Source organism: Rhodnius prolixus, unplaced genomic scaffold, assembly GCF_049639745.1.
Source record: "Rhodnius prolixus isolate KJV_2025 unplaced genomic scaffold, Rpr scaffold_10, whole genome shotgun sequence".
Classification (NCBI taxonomy): Eukaryota; Metazoa; Arthropoda; class Insecta; order Hemiptera; family Reduviidae; genus Rhodnius; species Rhodnius prolixus.
Window position 1 is genome coordinate 24,940,474 of NW_027411615.1, and position 18,316 is coordinate 24,958,789.

Below are 18,316 nucleotides of genomic sequence, written 5' to 3' on the forward strand. Positions count from 1 at the left end.
TTCCTGCTTCTTAATAATAGCCATTGTATTTTTTTTTTTTACTTAACCATTTATTCGGCGAGAAAAAAAAGAAGAAGCGATTGCGGACAATTTCCTTTTAAGAATTCAAACTAGGGCAAAACGCTGCTGAGTGGGCTAAACCAATTATGTTGTTTGCAGCACCAAAAGTGGTAGGTGAATGCACTGTACTTTCGTTTGCTAGAAATTTTGTTTGATTAGAAGATGGTCCAAGTATCGGGTTGACTTATAGCAATCGCAGATAACGCTTTAAGAACCATCATGAAAGCTGACTCACATCGTTTGAGATGTGCATTTGGCTGTTACTTAGCAACTACAATTGAGGATGGTTTAAAGCACATTGGAAAGGTAAAAAAATCTTACAAATTTAGTGCCTCAAAATTTAAACAATCGGTAAAAACTGTTTACTTTTTTTGGCATTTTCAACAAAAAGAGACCCATTATTAGATAAAAATGCGATGTGATGGAAAAGAGTATTTTTCTACTACAACAGCAAACTTTCTGCAAAATAATTGGACAAGGCTGAGCCAATCAAACACACTCAAATAAACCTATCTCATGATTGGTTGACTGATTGCTGCAAATAAATTTTTTGTAAACCAGTGTAAGTATCAATGCAGAAAGGTATAGCAAAGAAATCGATGAAATGTAGCGGAAATCACGCAAACAACAGCCGGTATTGGTGCAAAAAAAAAGAAAAAAAAAAGGGGTCCCATTCTATTGCATGATAACGCTCGCACACATGTTTTATAAATCATCATCGGAAAATTGAATGAATGAAATTTGAATTGATGGTATTCAGTTGTCCTGCCTCATCTCAAACTTCTCAGTCATCTCGTCCATTCATCATACCTGCCAGGGAATCACTTCCCTCAAATCTAAATTTATTTGGAGGACTGAACGTTTAATGAATTAATTAGTAAGTAAAGTAATCGCTTATTTTTTCAGACGGGGCTTAACGTCCAACTACCGGTAGGTGTCATGGACTGGGGGCGGAAGCTCATACTTTACAATAAACCATTTTTTCTAACAAATAAAAAAGTAGCCATACGCGGGATTTGAACTGGGGGATCTCTCTCTTACAAAGCCACGCCCATAACCTTTAGGCCGCTACCCGCACCCTAATGAATTAATTATGTAGTAATAATTGAAGTAATTGCCATGCTGTATACCTTTTGCATTGTCACTTTTGTATTATTGTATTTATTAAAATAAAGGTTATAACAATAATAATAATAAAAATTCATTAGCTAGTTTATTATAGCTATTTTTTCGATAGAACACTGTCCGGAGGCCGGCAGTGCACTGAAAAAAGCTCCGGGCGCCATTAACCTCAGATGTTGACGCGCATGAAATCATAAAAAAAAAATAACAATAAAAATTGAAGTAATATAAAACATGTAATAATTAAATGATGTAATGAAATATCCATCTGAAAGGTGGGCATTGATAATGAATGTTAATATAACATATACGAGGTGTGTTCAAAAAGTAACGGGAATTTTCGTTTTTTGAAAAAAATATTTATTTATTCATCTACATTAATATTGTCGCCTTCAAAGTAGTCCCCTTCGCATACAATACACTTGTGCCAGCGCTTTTTCCAATCCTCGAAACACTTCTGAAACTCGATCTTTGTGATAGCTTTCAGCTCTTTCAGCGATTCGCTTTTAATGTCATCTATGCTTGTAAAACGACGGCCTTTTAATGTTCTCTTTATGTTTGGAAATAGAAAAAAGTCACATGGAGCCATGTCTGGCGAATATGGAGGCTGGGGCATCGTTAAAGTTTTGTTTTTGGCCAAAAATTCACGAACAAGCAATGAAGTGTGAGCAGGTGCATTATCGTGGTGCAAAATCCATGAATTGTTTTGCCACAAATCCGGGCGTTTTTTTCGGATTGCTTCACGCAAACGGCGTTGAACTTGTAGGTAGTACTCCTTATTGATTGTTTGACCTTGTGGCAAGAATTCATGATGCACTATGCCATTAAAATCGAAGAACACAGTGAGCATAACCTTCACATTCGACCGCACTTGTCGAGCCTTTTTCGGTCTTGGCGATCCAGAATGCCTCCACTGGGACGATTGAGCCTTAGTTTCGACATCATATCCGTAAACCCATGTTTCGTCACCTGTTATAACACGTTTCAGTAGATCCGCATCGTTGTCGACTTCATTGAGTGACTCTTGAGCAACTTCCATTCTCCGCTGTTTTTGTTCGAAATTCAACAATTTTGGAACAAATTTTGCTGCCACACGTTTCATACCCAAAACATCCGAAAAAATTTCATGGCATGAGCCAATTGATATGGCAACATCATCAGCGACTTCTCTGATTGTGATTCGGCGATCGTTCATAACCATTTCTTTCACTTTTTTCACGTTTTCATCGGTTGTTGATGTGCTTGGACGTCCAGGTCGTTCGTCAACTTCAACGTTTTCGCGGCCATCTTGGAAACGCTTATACCACTCGTAAATCCTAATTTTACTCATAGCAGACTCACCATATGCCTTTATTAACATTTCACACACTTTATTACACTTCATTTCATTTTTTACGCAAAATTTAATACAAATCCTTTGATCCATTATTTTTAACAAACAAAAATCGCCAAGCTCGAAAAACACGTCTAACCATAACGGCTGCCACTTAAGAAGTAAACAATGAATATTACTGAAAATTTTATCGTACTTCAGGGGCATGTGTACCAACATAATAAAAAAAAAATTTTACAATCAGACTCTCCAAACCCGCGAAATTTAAAAATTCCCGTTACTTTTTGAACACACCTCGTATTTATCAAGAATTAATACAACTGTTCACTTAAATAAGAATTATAAGTTCAGGAAATATGAGACAGGCTATACTTTCAAGATCAGATGTCTGTGATAGTAGGCCAGAATGATCAGAAACAAGAATGTTTGGTTTTATTTGTAATGTTGCAAAAAAACCAGTTACCACGTTTAATCTATCTAGAATTCTATGACATAAGATCGCTGCCTGATAGTGATGTTTTTTTTGGCCTTGTATTCTTAGCAAACATCCAAGGGTTATTATGTTGCTTTAAAGGGTTTATTATTTAAGTTATGAGGCTGCTATGGTGTGGTAACATTATACAGTGGCTTAATGTTGTTGATAGTGTTTTGTTATTATTTTTAATTTGGTTTTATTGATAGTATTGTATAATTTGTATCGGGTTTGTGGAGAAACCGGTTTGTCTATTGTTTAAGATTTTTGGTTTTTATAAAATTGTATATGTTTAAGTGTATTTGATCGGTTTGGTTGGCTAGTATTGTCAATACGTTGACAGTGATGTGTCAGTCACATTTCATACTTGTATACACAATTAAGTTCCATGATTATAATTAAATTTATGAATTAAAATTGTGACGTTACACAGTTTTGGATAACATAATTTCGAAACAAATGGAAGAAGAGGAAAGGAATTAACTATACGGTTAGCGTATTGGATTCCCATGCGGAGGTCTCGGGTTCGAATTCAGCTGCTGATTCTTAGATTTTCTTTTCCTAGAAGCTTCTTATAGCTCACTGCCCGTTGATGGACAGTGTTATCTGTAACAAGTGAACCGAAAAAAGTCAATAACCTCAGATGTTGACGCGCCTTTAATTATTTAAAAAAAAAAAAAACTGGAAGAAGGTACATTTCCTGCCTTCAATAAATATATGTGACTGCTAATAAAACAATTTTGTATGGTTGAGATATTAGGCCCAAGTTGTGTAACCTGCAATGCTTAGATCTACTTTATTTCTGGATTCGATAAACTGGTCATGGATTTTATTTAATGGGACAATATGAAAAGATTTAGCAAAGTATTTTGATCCGCCTTTGACCACAACACCTAATCAGTAGTTGGACGAAAAGTTTGCCAGAAAAGAATAGCCATTCATTCAAATATTTTACTACTGAATCAGTAGTACTACATATCTATCTCAATGGAAGATATAATTTTTATGCTAATTATGGATTCTAGAGTGGATGTAGTCCGAAGGTCCTTCTTTAAGTAGAAAAGCAAATAATTGGATTATTTGCATCATTTAAGTCTCTTCCACTGAAGGAATTGGATTTTGCTTACAATCCCGAGGGATTGGAATCTTCCTGTCAGTATAACTTGTCTTAGGCGACCAAAAATATCAAGATCCACTTGATTTCTTGTTTAACAAAATTTTGTAAGATAATTATAGCCTTTTGTTTTATTGTTGCATATAAACCAAAGTCCTAGCCAAATTAAAAATAATTTGTTATAAAAATGTATACAATGAAAAAAAGAAGTCCAACAGGGAAAATGTAAAAATTATTGATCTGCACACAAAATAAAGTTAAATGAGACAAACAATTAGGGTTTTTCATGAAAAAAAAAGAATCATGCTGTTAAAGAATATAATAATTTATTATCTGAGGCAGATGAATTTATTTATATACCGGCGATAATGAGATTAGATTTTATTGTTGCATTTGAGATTACATTACACATAACAACAGTCTTGATAGAACGAGACGCAAACAACTCATTTAGAGTTCATAATCTTTATGAACTTACTTTATTGCTCCCCAATTAAAATAAAAAAGAATGATATGTTAAAAGAAAAATTCATTCGGTAATTGTGGATCTGTGAAAGGCAAGCTATGTTAGCTTTACAGAAAATAAATGCAGGGAACATCCAACATGACTTATCCAAGGATTCTCTGTGAAAACCGTAAACAATTAACCTTTGCTCATCATATAACACATAGCCTGAAGTTCAAGTTGCTGACTAGCTCCAACTTTGTTCAAAAACGTGCTTCGTATTTCTTGTGAGGATTGAAAAGAAACACCAAAAAATAAGTGTTCCTGTAAACAGTTTTCTCTTTTTATTCTTGAGATACACTACACGATTTATTTGTAATCGCACATAATAAGGAAGATTTCAGCTGGCTTCATGATAAACTTATGCGCATTCTACTGTATGTTTTGGTAAGTTGCTCAGTTACTAGGGTCTTGATTAAAGGGCGCTACATAATTTGTTTCCTTTTATATAAGTAATTTTGTATTATTTTAATTATTTGTTTTGGTTTACGCTAAGGGGTAGTTCCTTTGTGTAAAATTAATTCTAACGTTTAATACATACTAATAAATAGTTGTAAACATTAAAAGATTACAGTGAATTTTAAGGTTGTGTGCACTATCAATGTATACCAATGTAATATACATAAAAATACACAAGTTTAACAAAATTCCAATAATATTTCTCACTGAAAATTATTCATAAATGCTTTAAACAAGGGATGTAACCAGATACTTCAAGTTAAAGGAAAACGTTCAAACATAAAAGTTGAGCAATGCTTATAATAATAACAGGATTAGTTTAATGTTTGCTGAACTCAGGACGCAGAGGTTCTGGATTCAAATGCACTATACAATGGATAATCTGACGAAAAAGTGGTGTATGTCGAGTTAATGTGTGAAAAGATTGAAGAAAATCCTAGTGCCAGTTAGAGCAAAAAAGAAAATTCGTCTCAAAAGTTGCAGTGGCGGTTCGTAAATTTTGAAGAATATCTCAGTCATATCCACAAGGATCACTAATTTGAGCTTACTGCGATTTTGGTTTTTGAAATATTTTTTTTGCACACACATAAACAAGGAAAGCGTACACATATCCTTATGAAAATTTGACCATATTGTATTAACAAGAGGCAGTATAGGGCCTTAGGTTACCTGCCTTCAAATAATAATTTTAACAATAAAAGCTTAAATGTATCTCAATACGAGTCTAATTTTGAATATCATTATTATTTTATATTTAAGTAACCTTTTGTGTGTAAATAAAAAGTTGTTAAAATTTTGGAGGATGTAAGTAAAAAATAAGTGTAGACAGCCGAGATGCTATTCTAAATGCGTCACATTTATATTTAAATAAATGTAGTGGAATATGAACTTGAAACATATTTACAATATTTTTACCATCTTTTTTTGGCAAGTTTCAAATATCTTTATAAATTTATTTATTTCATTATTCTTATTTAAATAGTACATTTTTTCCACTGGTTTTTCACTTTCTATTGTAAATAAAAAAAAAATCATCTTTGAGATATTTAATTCAATTTAAAGAAATATATGAGGCCAAAAAACCTGGAATGTACACTATATTGTTTAACGAAAAGAATTACACATATATATTCCTACAATTTAATTTAATTTAATTTTCTTCTCTCGACTCAGCTTCATACTATTAATTTTAAAAACAGAACTAGGGATTTTAACGGCGATACCAGAAGAGGATTCTGGTTTTCACATGTTAGGGGTGTACAGTGTGTTTAAAATATTCATCATATTCTCTGCTTTTACTTTCACAGCTTTCGAGAAAATAATTTCTTTCAGTACAGATTTCTTTCTAGTCAAATGGAATTAAATTCATCGAATAGGCGAATATTCTAAACCAATGATACTAGGAATAGCCGAGAGCTGTTTTTTTTCCGGTGAACTATACTTCGAAATATTCATATCTTTTACATCTAAGTCTTTCAACAAAGGTTTTTAAAAACAGAAACTAAGACAGTTAAACAGATTTTTTTTCGGAATTCTGTTTGGCGATTTTCTTTGAATGTAAATCTAAATATAAGTCTATCAATTTCATGAAAAAGTGCAACTATGTGAAAATTTAACATTCAACCATAACTAGATTCTAAATTTAGATTTTTTTAACCATGTACACAGAAAGCGAATGCAGCTGTTGCTATTAATTAATCACTAAAAAATTTCCGTCACTTTCATGAGCAACATTGGTACAACTCATCTTACACCTAAACCGACTTTATTGTCAACAATGACAACATAGGTTTGCTTGCCACAAGAGCCTCCAACACGGGACTCTTTGCCGTTTAACAGAACTAAATCAATAACCTAGGGTCATTAGAAGAAAATAAAGCAGAGGAGCGAAAAAGATACAATGTGTGAGGTCAGTTTTTGTCTCGTTTCCTTCAACGTGTATCCGCAGTAATTAACAGACTATCAAAATTTTGTATGAACTAATATGAAAAGCCAGAAAAATGTTGGGTCCGCCATGAGAGATTTATTGAGTGAAATATAGTCCTCATGCTTCTTTTATTTCTGAACGGTTTCGCATTTTCATCCAGCATCAGAGTTTATTCATCACTTTAGTATGGTAAATTTGACTTCGACTATTTTTGACTACACTATTTAGTATATATATATATAGAGAGAGAAGTATGCGTAACATACCAACCGCAAACAATATTATTTTTAGAATGTGGAAACAAAAAACCGCATACTTGTAACTAAATATTCTGGAATTTATATTTGTACGTATTATAAGTAAGACCTAGTGCTAATTACATTTAGAAAATTGTTGGAACACAAAAAAATTTTAAAATGAAAGTAATGAATGAACATGAGAGGAAGATTTTTCAGCTCATGCAGGCAGAGATAGCACCTACCAAGTATGGAAAACAGTTGAGAATGTGGACGTTAAGAAAAACAACTCTAAATTTCTTCAGAAGCTATATCCAAGAGTTACGAGTAAATTTGATTTAGCCATAATTGAGAATTTTTAGACTATGTTTTTACGAACCTACCAATTTTTGAAAAATTAAAATTCCTTTCTACTTCTTTTCCGATAGGTGTTTTCAATTATTTTTCACTGATCTGTAATAATTACAAAATATCCTGTATAAATGGTAAGAAGTGTCCATTTTCAATTTAGACAGTCAGCGTAATGTAGCCAGGCCATTTAGTTCCTTTTATTTTAAAAAGTAGGTTGCAACGTTTATAACAATACCTTTAGCTACCCCTGCATAAAAAGAATTCCTGGAACTATGACTAATGATATTTCAAGCTATAAAATAATAATCGATTGACAAGAATACATATTTTTTTTTAAGTTAACTTAAACTTAGAAGCACTGTCACCTATAATGTTCGCTCGTCATAACATTTGCCTCACCTGAAAATGAGCTTTCTTGAAAATGTGGTCTGTCTTAAAATCTAAGGGCAGCCAGTTGAACTATAACACGAGATCTTCTCGTGGGAACCCTGAGCACTAATTACAGAACTTATCTTTTCCTTTTAAAAAAATAAATAGAATAACAATTTTTATTAGCAATATAAAAATAGCTTTATTTACTATTACGAATTACGTTTCTCACATATAACTAATGTTTATTATAATTAAGAATATTTTATTTAATACGGAAATAATAAGAAATAATTTATGATAGCAGTCTTGGACTAGTTGTATTTAAATAATATCAATTGAGTATTCTTAAATTATAAAGCCTTCATGCATTCCAAAAAATTATAAGTAAATAAAAATACCACAGTTATGAACAACAAGAAAGAGCTAGACAATTCTAAAATACTGTATAAAAAAAAAAAAAATTAGAAACACCACATATAAATGGAATTAAAGTGTTTTTCGACAAAAAAACAAGTTTTTTGGATGAAACGATATAAAACTGCTAAAAGTTTCGGTTACATTAGGATAAGTTTCGTCAGGATCTTCAGTTGAAGAGCTGAGAACGTCCCTTCCCCTCCCCACTGGAGTTTCTCAAAACGTGGTTTTCCTCAACCTATTTCTTTTAATTTCAGCTTCCAATCAAAAACCAAACTATTGCAATTTTATGTAGTTTCCTCAAAAAACTGTTTTTTTTTTTTTTGCCGAAAAACGCTTAAATTTTATTTTTGTGTTGGTTTTTCTCATTTTTTATATACAATATTATAGAATTGTCTTTCTAAATAAAAGAATACTGTCCGAGGAGAAAATTTTAGAGAAGCCATAAGAATAAATTATACTCATATGGAGATGGAGTGTTCCGTGTCAAAAATAAACCTGGAATGTAATTCTTGAATGAATCACATTTTAAATGATTTTCTGAGAGAAGACACATGAATCAAAATAAGATACACTATTTTTAGAAAGATAGTTCATTAGGTGAATGATTGCCCCAAAATTTTTATACAATTGCGAAATTAATTGATACTATATTTTAGGAAAAATATCTATATTTATTTAAATGAGTAAAAAACATAGCCAGAGTTCAAGGTAAAGTTCACTACAATGTTTTATTTTTGGAGGGGATGAGAATATATCCTTTTAAACCGTGAGGTGTTGTTGAACCAATGGACAAAGACTTTTCCACGCTGTTTTAAAAGGCAATAGAAACATCAGAAACCAAACATATGTTGAGACTATTTTCAGTTTATATTTTCCTAAGTGGAAGTCGATAATAAAGGAAGTTTTTTTTTTTTTTAATCTAAGAATGATCTAAAAATACAATAGACTTTTCTTTCTTATTATTATAAATGGGAATCTCTAGAGGAACAATCAAACGACTTTCCCTCACCAAAATTGAAGTTAACTTTTCTTGAAAGTTACAATTTGTACTATAAGATAGTTGACTTTAATAAAATAAGACGTTTACTAGAGTGATTGATAGAATAATATCTATTTCAGATATAGTATATGTACAATACCATTACCTAATATTGCAACATACCACAATGATGTCAATAATTATTTTATTAATATTTGAGGAAAAGTTTAACACATAAAAAATGTAATTAATATTTAGAAAAAAAGCTGACTGTTACAGGCAGTTACATATCCATCCGAAAGCGACTGTTTATTAAAAGAAAAATTGCGATAATTTGCACTGTTACGAACAAAAAATCGATGCAGGCAAAGGAAAAAACTACTCTGTCCTCAGTTACAGATGGGTGAGCACACTTTCCAATTTACAGGTCAATACTACAGCTCTGATTCATGATTATCGTAAAACAAAAAACTGAAATATCATTCCTTTTTCCTTTTTGATACCAAACTGGCGTTAAAAAAAATTATAAATAAATTTGTTTTCAGTATTCAGACTTATTCTTATCACTTATTTCCTTATAAAGAATTTTTTCCCTGAATGCAGCGTACAAACACGATGATTTCGTAAAGGTCACCAGAAATTGATAATAATATGATGAATAATGATTTCAGATTTATTCCGTAATTAAAACTGTCCGGTGCGACAGTTGTACAAGGGTTCTATCTGGTGATCACAGTCAATTAATCACTCGTACAACAAAAAAATAAAATAAAAAACAACAAACAGAAAAAAAGGTTAAACTATCTTTTATCTTGGTTAGTGAATAACTAATAATAGGAAGTCTGATATATATCTCTTCAACAATTTTGGGATGGTTGTGCACAGTTCATTTTTCCAGTACCAACTCATCATATCAAGGTAAAGCTTAAATAACAAACTTATTTTATGCAAGGAATAAAAACATATTATTTGTAGACTGATTATACTAAAACAGATGTTAACCATTCATCAATTATTATTTCAAATATACAATAATTAACGACATAAAAATTTTTGATTATTTTTGAGTTGGGTAATAATTCTTGAAACATGTTTATACGATTAAAAGACGTGCTTTGTCCAACACCTCAATAAATGTAATTCAGAAAATCGATAGAAAAGAGATAAAATACCCAACACTTCAAAGTGGTGCAATATAACCCAACGTTCTGCAATTTCGCATTTTTTTTTTTTTTAAATAATAAAAGTACTAATAAGATGATTTAGTGTCACTAAAATGATTATAAAAAGTTAGGAATTTTATACCTACTGGATCCACTTTAAAAATGACAGTAATAAATTGTTAAGTTTCATCGTTATTTTTACTATCTTTAATTTTAAAATATTTAAAAACAGACTCACCAATTTTGCTTCTAATATCCTTAGCACCTATACTGTCGGAAGGCTTCGCTGGACAAATGACTAATTTGGGTTGTACAGTTGGTTGAAAAGTTTCCTCTGGTTTAGATGATAATACTGGTTTTGGAGTTGTTTCTTCAGCTTTTGTTTCTGGTTTAGCTGTCGTTACTACTGGTCTAATGGGTGATAGTTCTGGTTTTGCAGGAATCATTGGTTCTGGAATTTCAATGGGTTCCCCAAATTTATCATCTACTCCACTCACCGGTACCGGTTTAAATGCTGCAAAATCTGGTTCCGGTGTTTGGGATGGTTCATAGCGTTCTATTGAATCTTCTCGAAGACTCTGATGTTTGGGAACCGGTGGAGGACTGGGAGAAGATTTGCGAGGGGACACATCTTCTATAGAAGTAATTGTATCAGTTGTAAAATCATCATCGGCAATAACCTTAGGTGTAACTGGTTTCTCATTATAATTTTCTTCTTTACTGAATGAACTTTCTGATCTTAAAAAATCTGCAGTAGATTCAATCGGCTCAGGAGGGAGAGGCTTGTTAAATCCAAATGTCTCCTCTTCTTCTTTTTTAACAGATTCCGCTATTTTGGATTCAAGAAATGGCTCTGGGGTACTGCTGCTGGGGAAGACGACTTCTGAGGAAGAAGTCAATAAATTATCTCCTACCTTATCATTAGCTGTACTTGGAAGCTGAGTTTCAGTACTAAGAGGAAGTTTTGAAATTGTTTCAGTACCCTCTGAAATCACGAATGCTTCGATACTATCTATTAAAGTTTTACCAGAATTTATTGGAAGTGGTGAAGTATCACTTTTTGACTGAATGGGATCTTCATAGTTAAGTAATAGAGGTGACGGGTCTTTGCTAACCGTAAAAAGTTCTTCATGGCTGGAAGTTTCTTCAGCCTCTTTACGGTTGGGTAAAGGAGATGTTTCTTTACTAAGCGGCATTGGAGATGATTCTTTACTTGAATTTATAGAGGCTTCCTCTTTACTAAGGAGCTCTGGAGAAAATTCCTTTCTATCGGATATTGGAGAAAACTCTTTATTTAAAACAGGAGATGATTCTTTTTTTGGCAATATATTTGACTCTTTCAGGTCACTTACATTTTCTGTTACTTCCAGGCCATCTACTTCTTTTGAAGAATCGTGGGCTCCGTTAGTGGCAGTCAGGATGGGCTCTTTCAACAAATCAGCAGTTTCCATTTCTAAGGTATCGCTTTAGGTATTAGTTTTAAAAAATAATAAAAACTCACAATAAGATTAAGCACGTCACTATGTTATAATAACTCAAATGCCGGCTCTCCAAATAAATGAACAACTCCTACCAAGACAGTGCAGTCAGTGCAGTGCAGTGTTACCTCAACCTCAACCTTATTTCTCGTCAGCCCCCACCCTTTAGTTATGACTCATACTATTTTAGTAGAAATTTGAGTCGAAAGTAATTTTTAATTAACATTTAATCATTAGTTCCTCAAAGTACTAGATATTATTATTATAAAGGTACACTTCAGTTTCCAAATTGAATTACATAAGGGTGGAGCTATTTGCCGGCAGATAACCAGCAAGCCTGTTAATGGGGGAATGTGAATGTTAGTAGTTACCTATTTACCAATTTTCCTACTTATTTAAGAATGGAAGAAGAATTAATTCATCGAAAAATTGCCGAGGAGAACACTAAAAATGGTATCATTAAGTTACCAAATCATATCTTAGGACAAAATGGACTTAAACTTGTTTCTCCTAATGGAATTATTAAGGTAAAAAAATTATGTTCTTATTTAAAATAGAATGAAGTAGTGAAATTTCATAAACAAATCCGTCTGATTATTATGTGTTTCTTTAATAAAATAAAACCTTATTTGTAAGATTAAAAAAAGTTTTTTATGTAACCTAAAACAAGTGATTGTAAAGTTCAAAAAGAAGCTTAGAAAACATTGAAATATAATTTTAATGATTATGAATACGAAATTAAACATTACAGTCATCGAAACATTTTATTTCTTATTAAATTCAGATTTTGGTATTTGTTTTATTGATTTTTTTTTTTCAAGTATTCATTATTTAATCCTTCGTATAAGCTTTTATTTTTATTTTTGTAATGTCCTGATTGGAGGTGTCCCTTTTAGACTCAGTTAATTTCTCAGAGGTTCTTTACTTTAATTCAAATGTGCTTTATGTTGGACCGTGTAATCAATTAGTTGTAATTCTAACATTTTAGTACATCTTACTGCTTATTGTAATTTTTACAGAAATCATTTCAAAATGGAACTAAATCGAAGAAAAAGAAGCTAAGAGAATCCTTTGAACAAGTACCCTTGTACACTGCGGTTTTGACCTATTTGGGGTTTTATATATTAATGTTCCTAGGTTATATAAATTTGTTATTTTTCACCCCTAAAGTTAATATTGAACAAGAGAGAGAGGTAAGTTTGATTGTGAATTTTAAACAAACTAATATTAATTTTTACTGTATGTTTAAGTTTGCTAAATAAAATAAATATTTGATAAATGTAGTTACTGATAACATAATTTATATAAGACATATTTCTACTTGTGGCCTGTTTGCAGGGTTACGCTCCTCTTTATGACATATATGAAAGATTCTACCTCCGCTATGTCTACAGAAGGGTGAGAGATTGTTGGAATAAACCCATATGTAGTGTGCCTGGTGCAGAGGTGGTTGTGAAAGAGAGGATAACCAAAGATTATGGTTGGAGTTTTGAGTAAGTTTTTAGCTTTGATACTTTTTATACTTTTGTTTTTAATACTTTTTTGATTAAGATTAAGTGAAGTAATTACGAATTTCGAAGACAACATTCTTGCTTCATTGTTGAGAAAAACTTACCCTTCCATGTATCCGGAACCTATTACTGAAATTTAAGATGTTTTAGCTTCTTCAAGATGAACAGTATTCTAAAAAGTAGTAGATAGTTTATTCAGGTTTAATTTTTTCTCCGTAAAATTTATGGCTGGAAAAGAATTAATTTGATTTTTTGTTTTTTAAAAAAAGTCTATTGTTCATTTAAATTGATATTTGAATACTAATTAAACGTGCTTGAAGGGATTCCACATTGCCACTTTTGTCAAAAAAAATAAGCTGTATTTATAATTTTGAATTTTTAAATAGATATACCGGAAAGGAAACACTTTGTCTAAACCTAAGCTCGTACAACTATTTAGGGTTTGCCCAGGCTGAAGGAAGATGTGCAGAAGATTCCATTGCAGTTATAAAAAAACAGGGTTGGGCTACTTGTTCTACGAAGCGTGAGATTGGTATGAATATTTTTATTACAACTTTAAAAACTAATGAATACTTTGGATGTTTGACTGTAAAACGTTTCAACTAGATAACTACACCTTATATTTTCCATATTTCTTTCTTTAATCACTTTTTATAGGTACCTGGAAAATCCACTTAGAACTTGAACAATTAACAGCGGAATTTCTAGGAGTTGAAGATGCAATAGTCTTTGGCATGGGTTTTGCAACAAATGCTCTTAATCTTCCGTGCCTTGTATCTAAAGGATGTTTAGTACTAAGTGATGAAAAAAACCACGCTTCCCTCATTCTTGGATTAAGATTATCGGGTGCTGTTACCAAAGTTTTTAAGCATAATAGTAGGTTTTTCTCTGTATAGAGAGTTCTAAGTATATATCCTACATAATACTCGTACTTACGTTCTCAGAAGCTTTGATTAGTAAGGGTTTTATTAAATACTTTTTGCAGATGTAAAACATTTGGAAAAAATGTTGCGAGAAGCCATATTATTTGGGCAGCCGAAGACAGGAAAACCGTGGCATAAGATATTAATTGTTGTAGAAGGAGTTTATAGTATGGAAGGTTCTATTGTCCACCTTCCCGAAATAATTGCGCTCAAGAAAAAGTATAGGGTTTGTGCATTATAAAGGCTACGTTTATTATTTTGCTTAGAAAATGTGATGCAGTAAATTCCTTTCGTTACAATTAGTTTTCTGGAATGATGTTGGTACTAAAATTATTTTTCTAGGCCTATTTATACTTGGATGAAGCTCACAGCATAGGGGCTATCGGAGCGCATGGACGAGGGGTTATTGACTATTATGGCTGCAATCCTCTTGATGTTGACATCCTAATGGGTACGTTTACTAAATCATTTGGAAGTGCTGGTGGATATATTGCCGGATCTAAGGTAAGTTTTTTATTTCTCTATATTTTTAGTTACTTGCTGCAATAGATGACTTGTAAAAGAGAAGGAAATGTAACCATGGCGCAATAGTAGACCCCTTATTAACTACCAAATCGTCCTATCGCACGAAAAGAAAGTGAATGAACTTTTTGCAAATTTTTTCACATGGAACTCTTGTTAGTAAAATTAAATCTCCAGTTGGAGCGCCTTAAAAATCTCTCAAAATGTTGCTCCCGCTTTTAGATAAAGTACGCAATCGTTTTAGATTTCGAATTTAATGTTCACCGTAAAATACGTTTTGACTTTTCATAAGTGAAAAATGTTACCCGCAAATGGGAATCCACATTTGTACCTCTCTTTCTCTCGTGGGTCCCATGGAAAATAATCTGGTTTCATTATTAATATTCTAGTCTATCCTAAAAACTTTCAAGTCCAAAATAAAAGTTGCTTATAGAAAGTTTTAAATATTTAATATTTACTCCGCCATGTAGTCTCGAACTGCGATTTCCCTTTCAATTAAATAACAGCTTCTCTGAAAACTTTGTACTACTATGAACAGATCGTATTAAACTTTGTTAGAAAAATACTAGAGCTTTTTTTTTACTGTGTTTTGTGTCTTTTAGAAATTGATAGATTATTTAAGAGAATATAGTCACGCAGAATACTATGCTTCTACGATGTCACAACCTGTTGCACAACAAATATTAACTTCAATGAGTATTATAATGGGAAAGGATGGAACTAGAGAAGGTACGAGTTTGATCTATGTTAAAACAAGTAACTCAACCGTTAAGTGCATATGGTTTTTTGCTTTTTTTTAATTTTTTTTTGTTTAAGTAATAATAATTTTAGGTGTTCAGAGAATAGCAAGACTTAAAAAGAATACAAGATATTTTAGGAAGAAGTTACATCAGTTAGGATTTATTATATATGGCAATGATGATTCTCCTGTTGTTCCTATTTTGGTGTACTTGTTTTCTAAGATTGGGTATGTTTGTCTAGTGTAATTTAATTTGCTAAGTGTATTGGGTTTTCGCATAATTTTAAGAATATGATTATATTAAAGGGCTGTTGTGAGAACATTAGAAAAACGTAAGATAGCTGCTATTGGTGTAGGTTTTCCAGCTACACGACTTATGGAAGGCAGAATAAGGATATGCCTCTCTGCCGCTCACACTAAGCAGCAACTTGACTATGTAAGTATTTTTCTTTCCTTTAAGTAAGTTTTTTTTTGCTTAATTTCTTTACAATATAAAAAAAATTCCCCCTATAATAAAAATGATCAGCATTTAGTGATAATGTCCACCGTGACTTCATTAAATTCACTCGCCACCCGCTCGCTAAGTAATCTTCAATGAAGACTAAAGTTTTGATTTCCGGATATCTTTTAATAATTATCATTCATAATAATAATTTATAATTATCATTATGAATAACTACCTTCAGGCTTTCTAAACTCGCGAAGCATATATCTTTTTTCTTGGGTAAGTGAAGTTGTAAATATTCATATAAAATAAGTTGTCATTGTGGCCTTCCCATTTTTACTAGCTGTTTTGTTTTAGGCTTTGAACATCTTCGATGAAATTGGTGACCAGTTAGGTTTAAAATACTCACAAAAACCAAGAAATCCATTGCCTATAAAATATGAGACATCTTCGGAAGAAGATGATTGTTATGAATTCAATGAAGACAATGATAAAGTTGATTAGTGAATACTAATTTATTGTTAAAGATTTTCGCTCTTACCGATAATTTAAGGCTGTAATTAGTATTTGATATTTTGGATTTACAGCAATGGTGCTTAGATACCAAAAATGATATTCGGCAAGATGCAATTAATCTTTTTTTTTAATTGTATTTTTTTAGAGAATTATTATAGATCGATATAAAATTTTACGTCAAATATTTATGCGAAACATATTATGCATTTCGAAAGATGATGTCAAAACGAAATAGTAGGGAAAAAGTAAATACCAAAGTGCCTTTATGCTTCAGCTTGCATTTAATTTTTAATATCACGTGTTGGAAAAAAGTATATATATATGAACCCTTCTATTTTTTCTATTCTCTCTGCTTTATATGTGATTGTATGGAGTAGTGTAGGCAGTTCAAAAATCAGTCATCATTAATTAAATAATACGATTTAGATCGTAATCCATTCCTAGGTAGACCTATTTATAATTTATAAAATTCCATGTAAAAAATTATTTAGAACTTTACTAATAAACGAAAATGTGGTTCATTCAAAATTGTAAATGTTGTATTAATGTTTAAGTTAATTAGTATTTATATAAAGATTAAAATAAGCCACAATGATTGTACAAAGTGCATTAGTCGTAAGTCTACACTTTGAACAAAATTAAGATAATAAGACTCGCTATGTAAATAAACGTACTGCTTCTGCTATTGTAACTTCTTTGTATTATTCAGTTACGACTATTTATATTTCCTATATCTTCAACTTTCTTTATATGTTTGTCTTTCATTCCTTTACCACTCTGTCAACTTTTTATTTAAAACTATTTTGGGCTTTCTATTGTAAATTACCTCAAAGAATTTTATGTAAAGTATGTAAATGAGTAAATTATATAAAACAGATTTTCATGTATCGCAGCATTTCATATTTTCAAGGACGTAATAAAGCACTTTTTTAAAAAGCTATTTTGAGTCCCTAAAAGAATTACCTAACTGGATTTTTTTAAAAGCAAATCAGCTACTCCAAATTTCTTTCTTCCAATCCCGTAAAAACGTTTCGCAAGAATATGTGTAAGATATGTTACAGGTAGGTTGCTTCTGTAATGGAGATATTACACTTAATTTTGTAAGTTCACAATTCTTTGACTTAAATTTGAAGAGGAAGTAGCAGTAATCTGTTCTTCGTCTTAAATTGGAAGAGATAGAAGAAAATAAGTGTCTTGGGTTGTTCATTTCTACTAGACGTTCTTAGCTTTAAAAAGTTGGATAGCACTTACAAGGTTAAATCTTATATTTTAGAATAAGCAAAATAAACTTTAATTTTTATAGACATGCTTTCTTTTAACAATTCATCGTTAAGTTGAACAAATCATTTTAGCAAACTAGTTTGGTCATACTTTTTTTTAAGGAAGATTTATTATTAAATTGTATTACATCTGCTGGATCTCACATAGCTGGTTTTATATTAGCTTTTAAGTGTTAAGGTGTACGTCAGCAATAGATTTACATAATATCAAACCATTTAAATTTAAAAAAATATTTCTAAAATCTATAATACATTATCTATCCGGCTACTTATTTACAAACCTCAAAGATTCTTTGGGGAGTTTTCGTGGTTCTCGAGTGCATGCCGCTTGTTTTATGTTGTTCAAATCAAACTAGAATAATTTATTTTTAGTTAGATTATTGTAAAAGTAA

General features: G+C 31.5%; 2 protein-coding genes across 3 annotated transcripts in view; one reads left to right on the forward strand and one right to left on the reverse strand.

Annotated features, from left to right (window-relative positions):
- Positions 1–12,107, reverse strand: part of Rtnl1 (reticulon) — a 69,680-nt gene extending 57,573 nt beyond the window's left edge. For both annotated transcript variants that reach the window (XM_074133173.1, XM_074133172.1), the window contains exon 1: positions 10,749–12,107. In XM_074133173.1, coding sequence (XP_073989274.1) covers positions 10,749–11,961 — 1,213 coding nt within the window. In that variant the 5' untranslated portion in view covers positions 11,962–12,107. The remainder of the gene's footprint in view (positions 1–10,748) is intronic.
- A 63-nt stretch (positions 12,108–12,170) lies between these two features.
- On the forward strand, positions 12,171–17,584 carry lace (serine palmitoyltransferase long chain base subunit). The gene is made up of 11 exons (XM_074133182.1): positions 12,171–12,515; positions 13,008–13,181; positions 13,327–13,481; positions 13,886–14,031; positions 14,157–14,375; positions 14,485–14,648; positions 14,765–14,926; positions 15,547–15,673; positions 15,776–15,911; positions 15,990–16,119; positions 16,486–17,584. Exons 1-11 carry the CDS (start codon positions 12,390–12,392, stop codon positions 16,630–16,632), a joined length of 1,686 nt encoding a protein of 561 aa, XP_073989283.1. The 5' UTR covers positions 12,171–12,389; the 3' UTR covers positions 16,633–17,584.
- Positions 17,585–18,316: the final 732 nt, after the last annotated feature.